We start from the raw sequence: 14,600 nt of genomic DNA, 5'->3' as shown, positions 1-14,600 counted from the left end.
TTCCCCCCGGAGATGCGCTTGCTTGTGTAGGCAAGTCTAACAGATATATATCAGCATGTTACTTGACATCCTTACTTGCACCGTAGGAGCAAGGTGCTGGTGGCTAAGCCTGCCCGGGTGAATGTAATTGATTTGGTCATTATATTAATTAATGCCTCGCCAAACAATGTAGCAGCATCCTGCTTGGAGTGGAAAGAAAACAGTCAATTCTAAGGTGGAAAGGAGAAGTCAACTTTGCTTTAGATACCCTGTGTTGGAAAGATGACTGGATTTTTTTTCTACGCTGGGACAGCATGGGAGGGTGGAACTGCATGGCACACCTCAGCCTTGTGTCCTCAAAGCCCAGCTGTTGCATCGCCTCTGCAGATTGGGAACAGGAAGGGGTGATGTCCGCCAGTGAAGTGGCAGGTGCAAAGTGAGCACTGAGTCTTTTTGTCACCTGAGATGGTGGTTTTCTGCCCCTACCTGCATACTTCATTAAAATTGCACTCATCAGGCCCCCAGTTGGCAGATGGGGAGGCATGCCCAGGCTTTGAAGTGAAATACAATTTGTTATTCCACTCCCTTGGGACTGCCAGAGGTCTTCCTGACCAGGGGTGCAGCTCTCTATCCTTTTGACGTGCTGGGTGTGGATGGTCCAAGCCCAGGCTTTCTAGATGTCATGCAAAAAAACATTTGGGACAGAAATGTTGGTGTAGGGGACTTCACGACTTCTCCAGCTTGAGAAACATACAAAATCAATGGAAACAATTAAAATGGAGGCTCAAGTGGCCTCAGCAGCATGAAGTGCCTTCCATTGGCTTGAGCTGGTGGCCCAGCTATGCCCCTATCTGGCCTGAGATAGCCTATTTTCTGTTGTCTGTTCCTTGGTAGTCTGTAGGTTGGATTACTGCAGTACATGGGGCTGAAACCTCAGCTGGTGCAGAACTCAGTAGCCCGGTTGCTGACAAAATAAAAGAAGCCTGACACGTCAAAAGAAACATGTATTACACATATAGAAGAGTCAAGCCCCATGCTGTACTATATTTTTGCAGTATGGCTTTTTAAACATATTTAAGATCAACATATTTTTACACAGTCATATGCACTGTTGTATGTATTTGTTTATGCGGCAGATTACTTTAGGAAACCTGTAGCGTGCATGTGTATGTTATCTGAATAATAAAGCCACTTCCGCCTTAAGGAAGTGTTGAGGGGCCTGGTAGGAATTTTTCCACTTGGCAAATTGGCGCCAGCCACTTGGTTTTTGCCTACCTCGTAGCAAATTGTCACAACTTCCTGGGTATTGGCGGTTAGGCATTGTTATTGTTCTTTAGATAGAAGAGGGGAGGTAGCGCCATCACCTTCCCCGCATATTGAAGGGTAGTCCGTTAAAGGATTCTGGGGGGCGTGGCCCTGTCCGAAGCTTGGGGAGGTGAGGGCCTAAGGCACGCCCCCTATTGGTGACCCCGGGGGAGCTCCTAGTTGATGTGCATCAGCAGGACTTCCCCTACTGGTGGTTAACCCTTTCCGGACTTCAAGGGCTGGAGTCAGATATAGTCAGTTAGGTCCAATGCCTAAGCCAATACCGCTCATCACCTGTAACCAATAAAGGTGTGGCCTTTTTTAGCCCATTAACCTTAATAATTGTGTCATGTGTCATTATTCTACCTGGGGGGTGGGGAACTCGCCACACAATGCATATTGCATGTGAGAATGGTTTGTATTTTTAGTGGAACTGGTGGTGGTGGGTGCTTGCTTCCCATTTAGATTCAGGAGTTAGATGGGAATTAGGGGGGGGAATCCATGCAGATAAGCTTAACCGAGATTTTTAGGCAGTTCCATTCCTAGCTCTTTCTCCTGGCTTGGGCCCCTCTGCTCTGATTTCTGGGCTCAGCCCTTGATGCCTGGCTCATCTCCGACAGCTGCCTACTCCTGAGCCTTGGCAGAAAACGGCATGTTTTGTTTTCCTTGAAAAGTGCCTCATGTTTGGGGTGATTTTTGACATCATTTGTAAGACAGATGCGTGTTGCTTGGCAGTGCTGCTCTCCTCACTGCCATTCTTCCCTCTCCTTTTCCCTCACAGCCCCATGGCCTCGCTTGCCACCATCCTAATGGTCACGGTGACCCAAGCCCATGATGATCTCATGGACACTGGCGAACAAAACCACTCGGGTCACCCGTCACCACAGCCAATCAGATTAAAGGTCGGCGTGACAGCAAACAAAGCTGAGGTCTGTGAGGGCAAAGAAGAATGAAAATGGCGCTGAGGAGAAGCCGCCGCCAAGGGAATAAAAATGTGCTGAACAACATTGAAACAATGTGAATAATCTGTCAGAGGATTTCTTTCCCCTCTGCACACAATAATTTGCTTTGCTGCATGGCTTTGCTACTTCAAAAGTGCATATTGAAATTAGGGGGAGTTCAGTGCCTCTCTATTCCAGATGTGATGTGTCCTTCCGAATGACAGGATTTGAGGGGGTCCCACTGTTGGAAAGGGAAGGCCGTGTCACACCCCATTCTGACACAAAAATGAAAAAGGCAGGCAGTGGGCAGCTTCAGGCTGGAGTTTGCTTTCTGGTTTATTATTCCCTGCCCTGCTAATGGCCTATGGGTAATTATGAAGGATTTCATTATCTCCTTTGTCCACCAAGTGCTAATGCTCTGGCTTTCCTTTATCCTGCCTGAGCAAGAGGACCTCAGGGAGGCTGCAAAAAAAATGAATTAATGAATTTCTGATTGGACATGAATTGGTAATTAATCACCCCTGGAATTCAAGATAAAGCCAATGAGAGAGAGTGACAGTTTATAAAAAAGAAAAGAAAGACATACACGGCCAGTTTGTGCAGGGTGGGGATGTGTGTGTCTGTTATCACTCTTGAAGATGCTCTGAATGCACCAGGGAGGTCATGTGGGCGAAACAGGTGGAATCTTTACCAAGGTTCCTCTTCCTGGTTTAGGTGGATCCAAGTACAATAAAATAGATAGTCTGTGTTGTAAGTAGGAGAATCCTTTGGGGGAGTGATGAAGGGGACTCTGCCACTTCCCAAGGAGTAGATGTAACTGACAGCCATCATGAGCCAGGAATTTGCCAACATATGATAGGCTTCCAGGTGGAAAAATCTAAACTGGAAACTGAGTTGTTAGAATCCAAAACTAAAACACTCTCAAGAATGTATAACTTGCTGCTAAAATGGAACACGCAGGATGAAACAGTTAAATCTGCTATGATTAAATGGGCACAAGATGTTGGTCATAACATTATGTTTGCTGACTGGGAATGGTTGTGGACCACAGGTATGAAATTTACGGCATGTAATGCCCTAAGAGAGAATATTATGAAAATGATATACAGGTGGTACATGACACCAGTCAAGCTTGCAAAAATCTACCACTTGCCTGACAATAAATGTTGGAAGTGTAAAGAAAGTGAAGGAACATTCTTTCACCTTTGGTGGACATGCCCAAAGATTAAGGCTTTCTGGGAGATGATATATAATGAAATGAAAAAAATATTTAAATTTACATTCCTTAAGAAGCCAGAGGCCTTTCTCTTGGGCATGGTGGGCCAATTGGTGCCAAAGAAAGATAGAAATTTCTTTATGTACGCAACAACAGCGGCAAGAATTCTTATCGCAAAGTATTGGAAGACACAAGAGCTACCCACCCTGGAAGAGTGGCAGATGAAGCTGATAGAGTATATGGAACTGGCGGAAATGACTGGCAGAATCCGAGACCTGGGAGAAGAGTTGGTGGAAGAAGACTGGAAGAAATTCAAAGACTATCTTCAGAAATATTATAAAATTAATGAATGTTAAAACTGTGCTTGGATTGGCAATAAGTGGTAATTAGTGATAAAAGTTAATAAGATTATGCAAAAAAATAGGTATTGATATGCTTGAAAATATGGATATAGTAAATGTTATGGTATAAAGTTTAACATTTGAAAAAGGGTAAGAATTTGCTGAACTAAATATTTGAATGGGAATACAAAAGGGGGGAGGCGGGAGGAGGTCAAGAACATAAGCATATGAAATTGAGGCTATTTGAAAAATGGATTGGTTTTAACTTTTTTATGTTTAAATTTAATTTTTCTTAATTAGTTGTGTTTTCCTCTTGTATTTTTGGTGTTTCTCTCTTTTTTCTGTAATTTAGGGGTTTTTTATTCTGTGAACTTTTATTTTTCTTTTCTGTAAAACTCCAATAAAAATCTTTAAAAAAAAAAAAAAGGAATTTGCCAACATATGGAGGGGGGAGATAGGGGGAAAGCAAAGGGTGAGTGGCAGGGGGAGCCACTGAAGGCATTGGAGCTCATCTAGGGCATCTTTGGGATGCTGGGGAATGTTTATTTGCATGAAGTAACATTTTCTGGCGTGCAGTTGACCAGGCACTTATGGTTGGGAATGCTGCCTTATTCAGAAGCTGCATCAGGTTTTATGCATGCTAGATGCTGGCTGAAATTGAAAGGCATTTTGACATAGATATAGATATGGGTTGAGGCGACACATGCAATTGCCGACTTGGGGAGCGAAGGGTTGCAGTCTTACCTGTAAACAGATGTTGCACGTTTCAAGGCACTTGCTGCAACCAAGTGGGAAATGAATTAGTATTAAGGGTGCCTTGGCACATGCAAGCATGGCCATGTTTGGACGAGACCTGTTTGGTGGCTTCCCTGAATGGCTTTCCCAGACAGGGGAAAGTTAACAGCTCCATGTCAGACACCGGGTGCCCTGGATTGGCCCCTCTGATGGCAAGTGACTTCCCAGGCTAGGAAGATTATGGGCTCTGGTGTGGATGTTCCAGCTGAAACAGTCCATAATCACCTCTGACTAGCATTCCCAGTGGCTCAGGAAGTTGGTGTCTCTTCCATAAGATCCCAGTTTGAGCTCAGCAGTGCATCACAAATATGACATATTTGCCTTTCCCCCAGGGTGCTGATGTGGGGAATACTGTTTATAGGAGGTTTGGGTACCCTCTGTTTAATACCCTCCATGTGTATGAGAGTGTGTGCACATGGTCTCGCTTTCACACAGTCCAGAGAAACCTTTTTTCTCTTTCTATGTGACTGATAATGTGATAATTTCACCACACTGATGATTTCACCCTTTCCTGTTCATTTCCTTCTTCCCTTATAAATCAATCACTCTGTGTGTGTGTGTGTGTGTGTGTGAGAGAGAGAGAGAGAGAGAGAGAGAGAGAGAGAGAGAGAGAGAGAGAAGGGTCCATTGTCCTGTAATGACAGAAGTATTTAGTGTATCTTCAACCCTGTTTCATTACAGCACACCCTGCCCTGTTTTACACCTTGAACAAAGGTAGACGATCCTTGCTCTTGACAAGCTTCATCCCCAATGCACTTTCCATTAACGCCCAGGACCCAGGGGAGCTAATAATAATTTCTGTATTGTAAAAATTAATTAGTGCTGCAGCCATTCATTTCTCAGGCATGATTAGAGCGTTCCTAACAGGGGTGACCCAATGCGACAGGAGCTGCTGCAGCTTTGATCTGGCCTAGAAAATACCCCAAGAGCCCACTTTGAAATGTTTGTGGAGAGAAAAATCAGAACAGGGAGAAGGACGCTGAGGCATTTTCCAGGAGTGAAACGAATATAATGAAAAGGAGGCCCTAAGCAGAATGAAGACTGGCAAGCAGAGGAGAGCCTTGCACTAAGGAAAGGGCATTTAGATAGGCAGTCAGATGTAGCCAAGTTACAGTGCACATATAATGACAAGGGAAAAGATGGGGGAGGAAAACAACTAGGCATTTAAAAGGTAAGGGAGAAAAATGCAAGAGGTGAACAGGCTAGGAACGTGCATAGGGACGGGATGCTTAAGAAAGGGCCTTAACACACACACACACACACACACACGGATATCAAAGGGGTGGAGTCCAACCTTAGCAAAGGAGGTGACAAGTTCAGTTCTAAAGGCAAGGCTGAGTATGGACTCGGAGGCCACAACCCCGGCTGCTGTCACAGACAGAGCAGTAAAGTGGCATAATATCACTCTTAAGTTAAACAATAATGCCAGTCCTTCCATGCTACCATGCATGTCTCAAAGGCTAGTAGTGGGGAGGATGTGGTTTGGGTGAATGGCACAGTGTGGAGCCTCCAGGTTTCATGCACATCAAAGCGCTTTAAGTCTTAGCAATAGCCCAACCATTTCTTGAAATGCTGGGAACAGAAGACTGTAGAAGAGAGAATGAAGATGTTCAGGTGCCTGTTGGGGGGGAGACCTCTTGTGTGGAGAAAAAGAGGGAAGGGGCTACCACACCTGGTGGGGCAGCTTGTCTGCCCACTTCCCACTCTGCACTGGCATGCTGGACACCCTCTGGCCAATCAGCTGCTGATACAGACGGAGAAGGAGCATCTTCCCTTTGGACCACTATGGGCTTATGTTACAGCAGGCCCAACAAGGAAGCAACTAGCACTTCTCCTGTCTCCCCACCTGACTATGGGCAACAAGGCCCTGGGTATCAAAAGGAAAGGTTTTTCCTTCTGCTCCTGGTCATCCTGAGCATCTTTGTACAATAGAATACCAAGAGCAATTTTTAAGAGGTTGGGAGAAGCAAGACAGTCCATTTTGAACACATTCCAAGGAAAACCTAATCTGTCAGCTATAATAGTTTCATGGAACCTCCATGTTCAGAGAAAGTTGCTGGGGATATACTGATGGGAGGAGGGGATTCCTGCTTGTGGGTTTCCTGGAGGCTTCTGGCCAGATGCACTTGCTGCACCCTCAGTCTGATCCAGCAGGGTCCTTCCTATTCTGGAGCCACCACTGTGATGCCCACAAGCTCCAATGGGCCCACTAGTACTTTCTGCGCCACCCATGAAAGATCTGCATAAACACCCCCTTGAAAAAGAATCCCGCAATCCCCTGTTCAGTGTTCCTGCTCAGTTTCTGTTTGGACAGGTTTGGCTTTTCCTTTTTTTAAAAAAAAATTAAAATATTTTCCATTTTTTATATTTACATGCATGACAACACCTTAAACATGCCCACATTTCATTGGATGCCAAGAACGGGCACCCATGCTCCCTTCCATTCTGAACCTCTATTCTCTCTGTGAGTGAGCATGGCATTGACTGGTGCCTCCCCTCCCACCCCCGGCTGAAATTGAGGAGGGGATGCCTGAGCTATTTTGTGGTCATTTTTGAGACTTTTTTTGATGTGGCAGATGTTGTGTGTTATGCCATTCCCCTATACAGTGGTACCTCAGGTTACAGATGCTTCAGGTTACAGACTCCGCTAACCCAAAAATAGTACCTCGGGTTAAGAACTTTGCCTCAGGATGAGAACAGAAATCACGCGGCGGCAGCAGGAGGCCCCATTAGCTAAAGTGGTACCTCAGGTTAAGAACAGTTTCAGGTTAAGAACAGACCTTAAGAACGAATTAAGTTCTTAACCTGAGGTACCACTGTAACAGTGATGTTGTGTTATGCCACACCCCCATGGCAGACATTCCTCAAATTGACATGTGTGCCCACTGGCCCAAAAGGGTTGATGTCCCCTCTTCTAAAGTGGCAGCCATTTCTCCTCAATCTGTTCTGGGTGTTTTTAAGTGGTGGTGGTGGGGGGTGGGGGGGGGGAGGCAGGCCCAGAGTTGCTCAAAAGTCGCTGTCAATCACTTCCAGTGTTCAACAGTCATAATGCCTCAGCGAGAGAGAGTCTGTTTCACTTCTGACCAACTTCATTGATACTTTTGGCCTGCTGTGATGGGCTTCTGTGCTGAAGGCAGCATGAGAGGTGACACAGGCATTTTGAGTGAATGAGAAAAAACCTAGTGATACAAAGCCGACACATTCAAGGCATAGTTACAGGTAGGTAGCTGTGTTGGTCTGCTGTAGTCGAAACAAAAAAAAAAATAAAAATCCTTCCAGTAGCACCTTAGAGACCAACTAAGTTTGTTATTGGTATGAGCTTCCGTGTGCATGCACACTTCTTCAGATACACTGAAACATTCAAAGCATGGGTGAGAAAAAGCCGATTCAAGGCCTCATCATCCCCTCCCTGTTCCCCTGGAGGATGCTTCAGGTGAACCAAGTTCTTAGGAGCTTTCTATTTCAGTTTGGCTCTCGTGTGGCTGGTGCCAGCCTCCATTTCATCGTGGGATCTCCCTGTTCTCCATTTATGTGATCAGTGAATTCTGACCCTCTGGGAGCTACACATTCAGGATGCGTCAGGAAAGGCCCCCTCCACATATGCTCAGCTCCTCTACCCAATTGGGAACCCTACTTGGTGCGCACAGCCCCTTTCACTAATGCTAAATGTGCAGCTGTGCGGGGAGCATGACCCAGGCTTGCATTGGTGTGGGAAGGACCCACCGACCACACTTGTACCTCGTCACATGGCATTGAATGCATGGCAGGGTTCATCTGGACATTACTAGTTTGTGTCAGACTCATTCTTTGGGTGGAGACAGAGAGAGAGAGAGAGAGAGAGAGAGAGAGAGAGAGAGAGAGAAGGGCCTGCTATTTAGCCACTTGTGCCAGCCTGACATTCAGCTCCTCGCATGATCTTGCTGCAATCCGGCACCAAGGGAGCAGCGCTGGCTAGAATTTGGGCTAGGCCTGGGCTCAAGCTCCAGATCCTACGTGCAGGAAGCTGGCATGCTGTAAAAGTGATTAATGCAGTTTGAGTTCAATTAGAGCGGCGTGTTTGAAGCCTGCTGGGCAAGCGGGGGTGGCAGCAGCATGATTCTGTTGATCACAGCTTAGTTGTGGCACAGATGGGGCTGAACGGGGAGAGGGTGGCAGGAGGAGGGGAGGGGAAAACACAGGCTCTCTTCCCCGCAAACGGCTTCACAGCGCACTGCGCAGCCCCAAGCCCCCAGTGACAAGGAGTTGGACAAGGAGAGACTTGCTTAAATAAGTCGCACCTGCACAGCTCCTCATGTCCAGGACACACACGAGCCAGTCGGGATGCTGTGGGCTTGTTTACGCAGCCAGGCTGCTGGGTTGTTAATGGAAGGTGTCATTTCTGGTTTGCTATTCAGGGTAACAGTTTCTCCCCGGGCTTCATTTCACGAATCTCGGTTTGTCACCACGGATCTGGGTGTGATAAACTCAGGGTGGGCTCCTGTCCTCGGTACCTTAGGGAAGAGACAGGTGTAACACACCTTGGGTAGTCTGTATTACAAATAGGATATTCTGCTCCTCCAGATTTCTTCGCAGCAGGCTTGGTAGAGAGACTGTAGTATTGCTTACGCTGCGTATTCCCCTGAGTTGTCAACAGGACAGAGGGAGAAGCTGCTGATTCTTCCATGTTTTCTTTTCATGCAATGTCAGAATTTTTCCAGAATGACTGGAAAGAATCTAGAAGGAATCTGATCGAAATTCCTGCACAGAGAGGCAGGACCCACCATCCCAAATACAGTGGTACCTTGGGTTACATACGCTTCAGGTTATATACGCTTCAGGTTACAGACCCCGCTAACCCAGAAATAGTACCTCGGGTTAAGAACTTTGCTTCAGGATGAGAACAGAAATCGTGCTCCGGCGGCGCGGCAGCAGCAGGAGGCCCCATTAGCTAAAGTGGTGCTTCAGGTTAAGAACAGTTTCAGGTTAAGAACAGACCTCCGGAACGAATTAAGTACTTAACCCGAGGTACCACTGTATTCTTATCGGAGTTGCTTACACACAAGCTGTTCAGTCTGGAGTTACCATCCTTGGTTCACTTAGATTTTATGCAGAATCCATATGCATCCCAGTGTTTTCTGTGTTCCTGCTCTCTGCATATATGATTTTAGGCTACTGTTTTCACTTGCAGCACCAGCCTGTTGGGTGTGTGCAGCCAAATCACAACTGAGACCTTTTAGGGCTGCTCAGTATTTAAGTAGAAGTTTCCTCCTAGTGGCTTCTGCCTCCAATTGCTTTCTGTTCAGCACATCCTTCGCCCCATAATCACTTCTTGTTCCCTCGGTGGGGGGTGGGGGGAAGCAGGCTTTAATTACTGGCTTTTATTTTTCCGGTCACTTTTTTAACTGTAAAAGGGCGTAATTTTGCAATTCAGAAAAAGAAAGGAAAATAATGAAAGGAAACCAGTCATTTAAGTCCTCCCCCTCCCAAAATAGACTGACCAAGAGGCAGTTAATCAGTGATGTTGCAAGCAGGGAGCTTGGAATTAAAGTTGAAGGGGACATTTGCTGAATGGGGACAACTTCTGAGTAAACATTATAGACAGAGCTTAGCAATGGAGATGGGCATTTTGGATAATATAGCACTACATGGTCTTGTGGAATGGCCACCTTAATTGTGCTTCCAGCTGATTTTGAGCCCTAGTTTGAGCCAGCAACCCAGACAAATCCATATAATCAAGATTATAATGTGTCACAAGCAGGAGAGGCCAAGGTGTGCCATTCCAGAGATACCGATGGAGCAAAGAAAAAACGCCCCGGAGAGTTAATTTCTAAACATATATTTTAAAAATATCTATATGGTGCTTTTCTTGGCAAAGCCCAAGCAAAGCAACTTACAAGCAATAAAAACTACAAGTATGAACCCCCCCCCCAATATTGCTAAAACTTAGAATAAAACAAATTTGCGAAGTCGAAAACAAACCCAGACATCCAGTAATATTTAACTTAGTTGACCCAGATGGCTCCCAGAAGCCACATGTGTTGCACATGTCAGAAAACTGCAGGCAGGGCAGTGGGAATGGGAGGACCGATGGAATGAGCCACCAGTTTAACCCTGGGTCTCCGAAACATTGCTGGATATTTGAGCAAGGCCCCGGTGCCTAGGAAAGGGAGCAGGTTGCGTCGTCTTCAACACTCACTTTAGCCTGTGTGTCTTCCTTGTTGTCTCTCCCATTTCAGGTGCTGATTCTTGCAGACGGGGACACCAAGGGGTTCCTGTACCGTCACCTTGGCTTCCTCTCCTCTCTGGAGAAGAAAGATGGAAAAGCCACAGCTTACCTTTGCGAGAACTTTGCCTGCTCCTTGCCCGTCACCTCCAGCCAGGAGCTACGCCGCCTGCTGCTGCCCTGAGCTGCTTCCCCTGGTGGCCCTTGTGCTTCAATGGACATGAGAAGAGAGAGCCCTGCTTGGAGCTCGCAATAAAGTCTCCTTTGAATAAAGCCAGGTTGGGCCCACTTCAACCCGCCTGTTTCCATTTGAATAGCATCTTCCCCCTATGTTCAGTAGTGGTCAAGTTTGTTTGTCGTTAGGGGCAACCAGTTCGCAGGGCTGGGGAACCTTGTGGGTCGCCCAGCGGTTGTTGGATTCCAACTCCCATCAGCCCCAGCCAGTGGGTCAGGGATGATGGGAGCTGGATCCAGCAGCATCTAGTGGTCCACAGCCTCTCCTCACCTGCAGGGTTTACTTTTAGACTTGCAGAGGAAGCTCAGCAAGGCCCTAACTTTCCTCACAGCTCAGGTTATGATGGGCAAAGGGCCGTCTTGCCAGTGAGACACCCCAGGCTGTTTTAGGCACTGTTGTGGAGCGACACTCACTGTATATTTTGTTAAGCTACTTTGAAGATGGAGGCCTGACCTTGCATATGTTAGTGTGAATGGGTGAAGTAAAGCACATGGTCCAAGATTCCAAATGGTGTACATGGTACATAATTAGAGGAGGCTACATGGCTGCATAGGGACGCAGGTGGTGCTGTGGGTTAAACCACAGAGCCTAGGACTTGCCAATCAGAAGGTCAGTGGTTCGAATCCTCGCGACGGGGTGAGCTCCCGTTGCTCGGTCCCTGCTCCTGCCAACCTAGCAGTTCGAAAGCATGTCAAAGTGCAAGTAGATAAATAGGTACCGCTCTGGTGGGAAGGTAAACACCATTTCCGTGCGCTGCTCTGGTTCGCCAGAAGTGGCTTAGTCATGCTGGCCACATGACCCGGAAGCTGCACGCCGGCTCCCTCGGCCAATAAAGCGAGATGAGCACCGCAACCCCAGAGTCGGTCACGACTGGACCTAATGGTCAGGGGTCCCTTTACCTTTACATGGCTGCATAGCCCCAGGTTTAGTCCCATAAGGTAGAATCCAGAGCTTAGCCTTCATTTTTAATAAAGCAAGTTTCTAGCTCTCATATATTTGAAGGGGAAAACAAAAATGGACTGTGTTTTCTTGTTTATATACGCAAATGTTCCCTTGGGCAACAAGGGCGCTGCTCCCTTCCCCATGAACTGGCATGTACGGCATTCCTTTCCCAGCTTGCCAATACTTACTTCACCAGCCCAGGAGCTGCCGGTAAATCTCCGAAATTCATTGTAAATACGCTTCACAGCTCTAATCAGTTGGGAGAAAACACATGTATATTGGTTAGCTTAACTGCCACTTTTTGCAGAATTTGGGGCTGTTAAATGCTCTCTCTTTGTTTGCACACTCTGAAATTAAAGACTTGCGGGTTTGCTTCCTTGTGCTCTGTGGAGTATAGCAGGAAGAGAACCATCTCGCTGAGCTGGCGAGCATTGGCATCTGTGATTGGGACATGCAAGGAAGAGGCTGCCTGCAAATGGCATCACTGACAAGCCTCTCTTTCTCCTGGGAACTTAAACCTTCTGCTTTCTGCACTTCCTTTCCTGTGCTTAAGCTTCTGGTCTCCAGTGGTTCAACATGGGGTCACGTTATATGATTCAAGAAGGCACCTCTCAACACCAGCGAGTTGTGCTGTCAGGGAAGGTGGGGAGCGCTGCTGATGGTGTTTTTCAGTGTAACAAGATAATTGACTCCTAATGAAAAGCCACGTTGCTATGCCTTTGGACGGGCAATTCTCTTAAGTGCCGCGGAGGCCATTGCAAGTTGCCAACTCCCCACTGGTGACGAGGAGACATTTCAACCAGAAATCCTAGAAATAGAGCCAGAACAGACTGACACCTGAAGCCAAGAAGCTCTGCTCTTGGGCAGACTGGCATTTGCTTCTGCTCTGGCTGCTCCCTATGGCCGCACCAGGGCAGCACAGGCTGAATTATTCAACACTCTCTCCTTCTGTTGTGAAGCTGGATGTGTGCCCTTCAAACCACAGTGCTCTCCCCCCTCTTGAATCTTGTATCGGGTGTGCAGGAGTCACCAGGAGTCAGTCTGCCTGTGCCACATGAATGAGGTGTGCTGTGTGTGATGGGAGGTGGGCACTGAGCGTCACTTTCTGGAGTGAAACAGGCTATTTTGGGATGCTTTCAGCCCAGTGCAGAACTGCTCCATGTTAAAGACCTTGTTGGAAACGTGGAGTTCATCTGAGTTGAGTTCTGACAGTCTGAACATTTTTGTCTCTGTTCAATGTGCAATAGCTGCTCAGTTAGAGAGCAGTTTTGCAGGAGTAGGGACCTTGTGGCCATCCACATGTTGTTGGAATACAGCTCCCATCATCCCCGGCCATTGTGATGCTAGCTAGGGCTGATGGGAGTTGGAGTAAAATAAATCTGAAGGGCCAAAGATTCTCTTTTCCCTGTAGTAGGGCTACCTCCACATCGTCCCACATTTGAGGGAAGGGACTTTCCAAGACACATAAGCCCCCCTATTCAGCAGAGCATTAGCTAAATTAGACCAATTTCCATATGTAAGGACCCCTATTTGGTTATGATATTTGGCCCAGCTCTACCTCCCCGTTGTGTAATTTAGGGTTGCCATATTTCAAAAAGTAAAAACTAGGACACCTTGAAAATGGTTGAGCCTTTTTATTATTATTAATTTTTATTAGTTTTCCAAATTTTAACAAATTAATCCAAATTATTTAAATTTAATACAATTTATTTTATTTTTTTAAAAAAATAGATTTCCTGCTCCTATAACAAACATATGTTCAACTGCTTCCTGATGTTGCCACTTCATTCTTTAATTGTTGAGTTTTTTTAAGGAAACCCCTGAAATGGTTGAGCCTAAGATCCAGGACAAAGTGCCACCTTTTGGAAATTCCCCAAGGCAATTACACCTTTGAAATCCCAGTAATGTCCAGACTTAGTGGACCTAGTGTAATTGGGTAGTTCTATATGGTTACGTCCTCTCAAGTACAGTATTAATCTTGAAGCAAGGGCAGAATGGTTAAATCCCCTCTGGGACTGAGCACCTAATTCAGGATTCTTTGTTTTAGAGATAGTTGACAGCAGCTACAGCAGGGATGTGCAACTCGCAGCCCCAGGTCATACTTCCTCATAACCCTTGATTTAATTTCATGTAGGGACGCGGGTGGCGCTGTCGTCTAAACCACAGAGCCTAGGGCTTGCTGATCAGAAGGTCAGTGGTTCGAATCCCCGCAATGGGGTGAGCTCCCAGCTCCTGCCAACCTAACAGTTCGAAAGCATGTCAAGTACAAGTAGATAAATAGGTACTGCTACGGCGGGAAGGTAAACGGTGTTTCCGTGCGCTGCTCTGGTTCGCTCAGTCATGCTGGCCACATGACCCAGAAGCTGTCTGTGGACAACTGCTGGCTCCCTTGGCCTATAGAGCAAGATGAGCGCGCAACCCCAGAGTTGTCCGTGACTGGACCTAACGGTCAGGGTTACCTTTACCTTTACCTTTAGGTGGCAATGAGGGGGAAGTAGCAGGAAAAGGGTGGTAGGAAGAGCTATGAGTGGCAGGAAGAGAAAATGTATGGTCCCACAAAGTGCTATTTTTCTAGAAAAAAAGGGTGCCGGAACTCACCATGAACACCTCCCTTGTTCTCTTATAATGGCAATGTCGCCCACTT

General features: G+C 46.6%; 1 protein-coding gene across 5 annotated transcripts in view; it reads left to right on the top strand.

Moving 5' to 3' along the window:
- Positions 1-11,061, top strand: part of SPATA20 (spermatogenesis associated 20) — a 48,076-nt gene extending 37,015 nt beyond the window's left edge. For 4 of the 5 annotated variants that reach the window (XM_053375774.1, XM_053375773.1, XM_053375776.1 and 1 more), the window contains one exon: positions 10,793-11,052. In XM_053375774.1, coding sequence (XP_053231749.1) covers positions 10,793-10,963 — 171 coding nt within the window. In that variant the 3' untranslated portion in view covers positions 10,964-11,052. Of the gene's footprint in view, positions 1-10,792 lie in introns of all 5 variants that reach the window. The other variant, XM_053375772.1, reaches the window with a different exon arrangement.
- Positions 11,062-14,600: the final 3,539 nt, after the last annotated feature.

This window comes from Podarcis raffonei, chromosome 2, assembly GCF_027172205.1.
Source record: "Podarcis raffonei isolate rPodRaf1 chromosome 2, rPodRaf1.pri, whole genome shotgun sequence".
NCBI lineage: Eukaryota > Metazoa > Chordata > Lepidosauria > Squamata > Lacertidae > Podarcis > Podarcis raffonei.
This window is presented reverse-complemented; position numbering and strand designations above follow the sequence as displayed.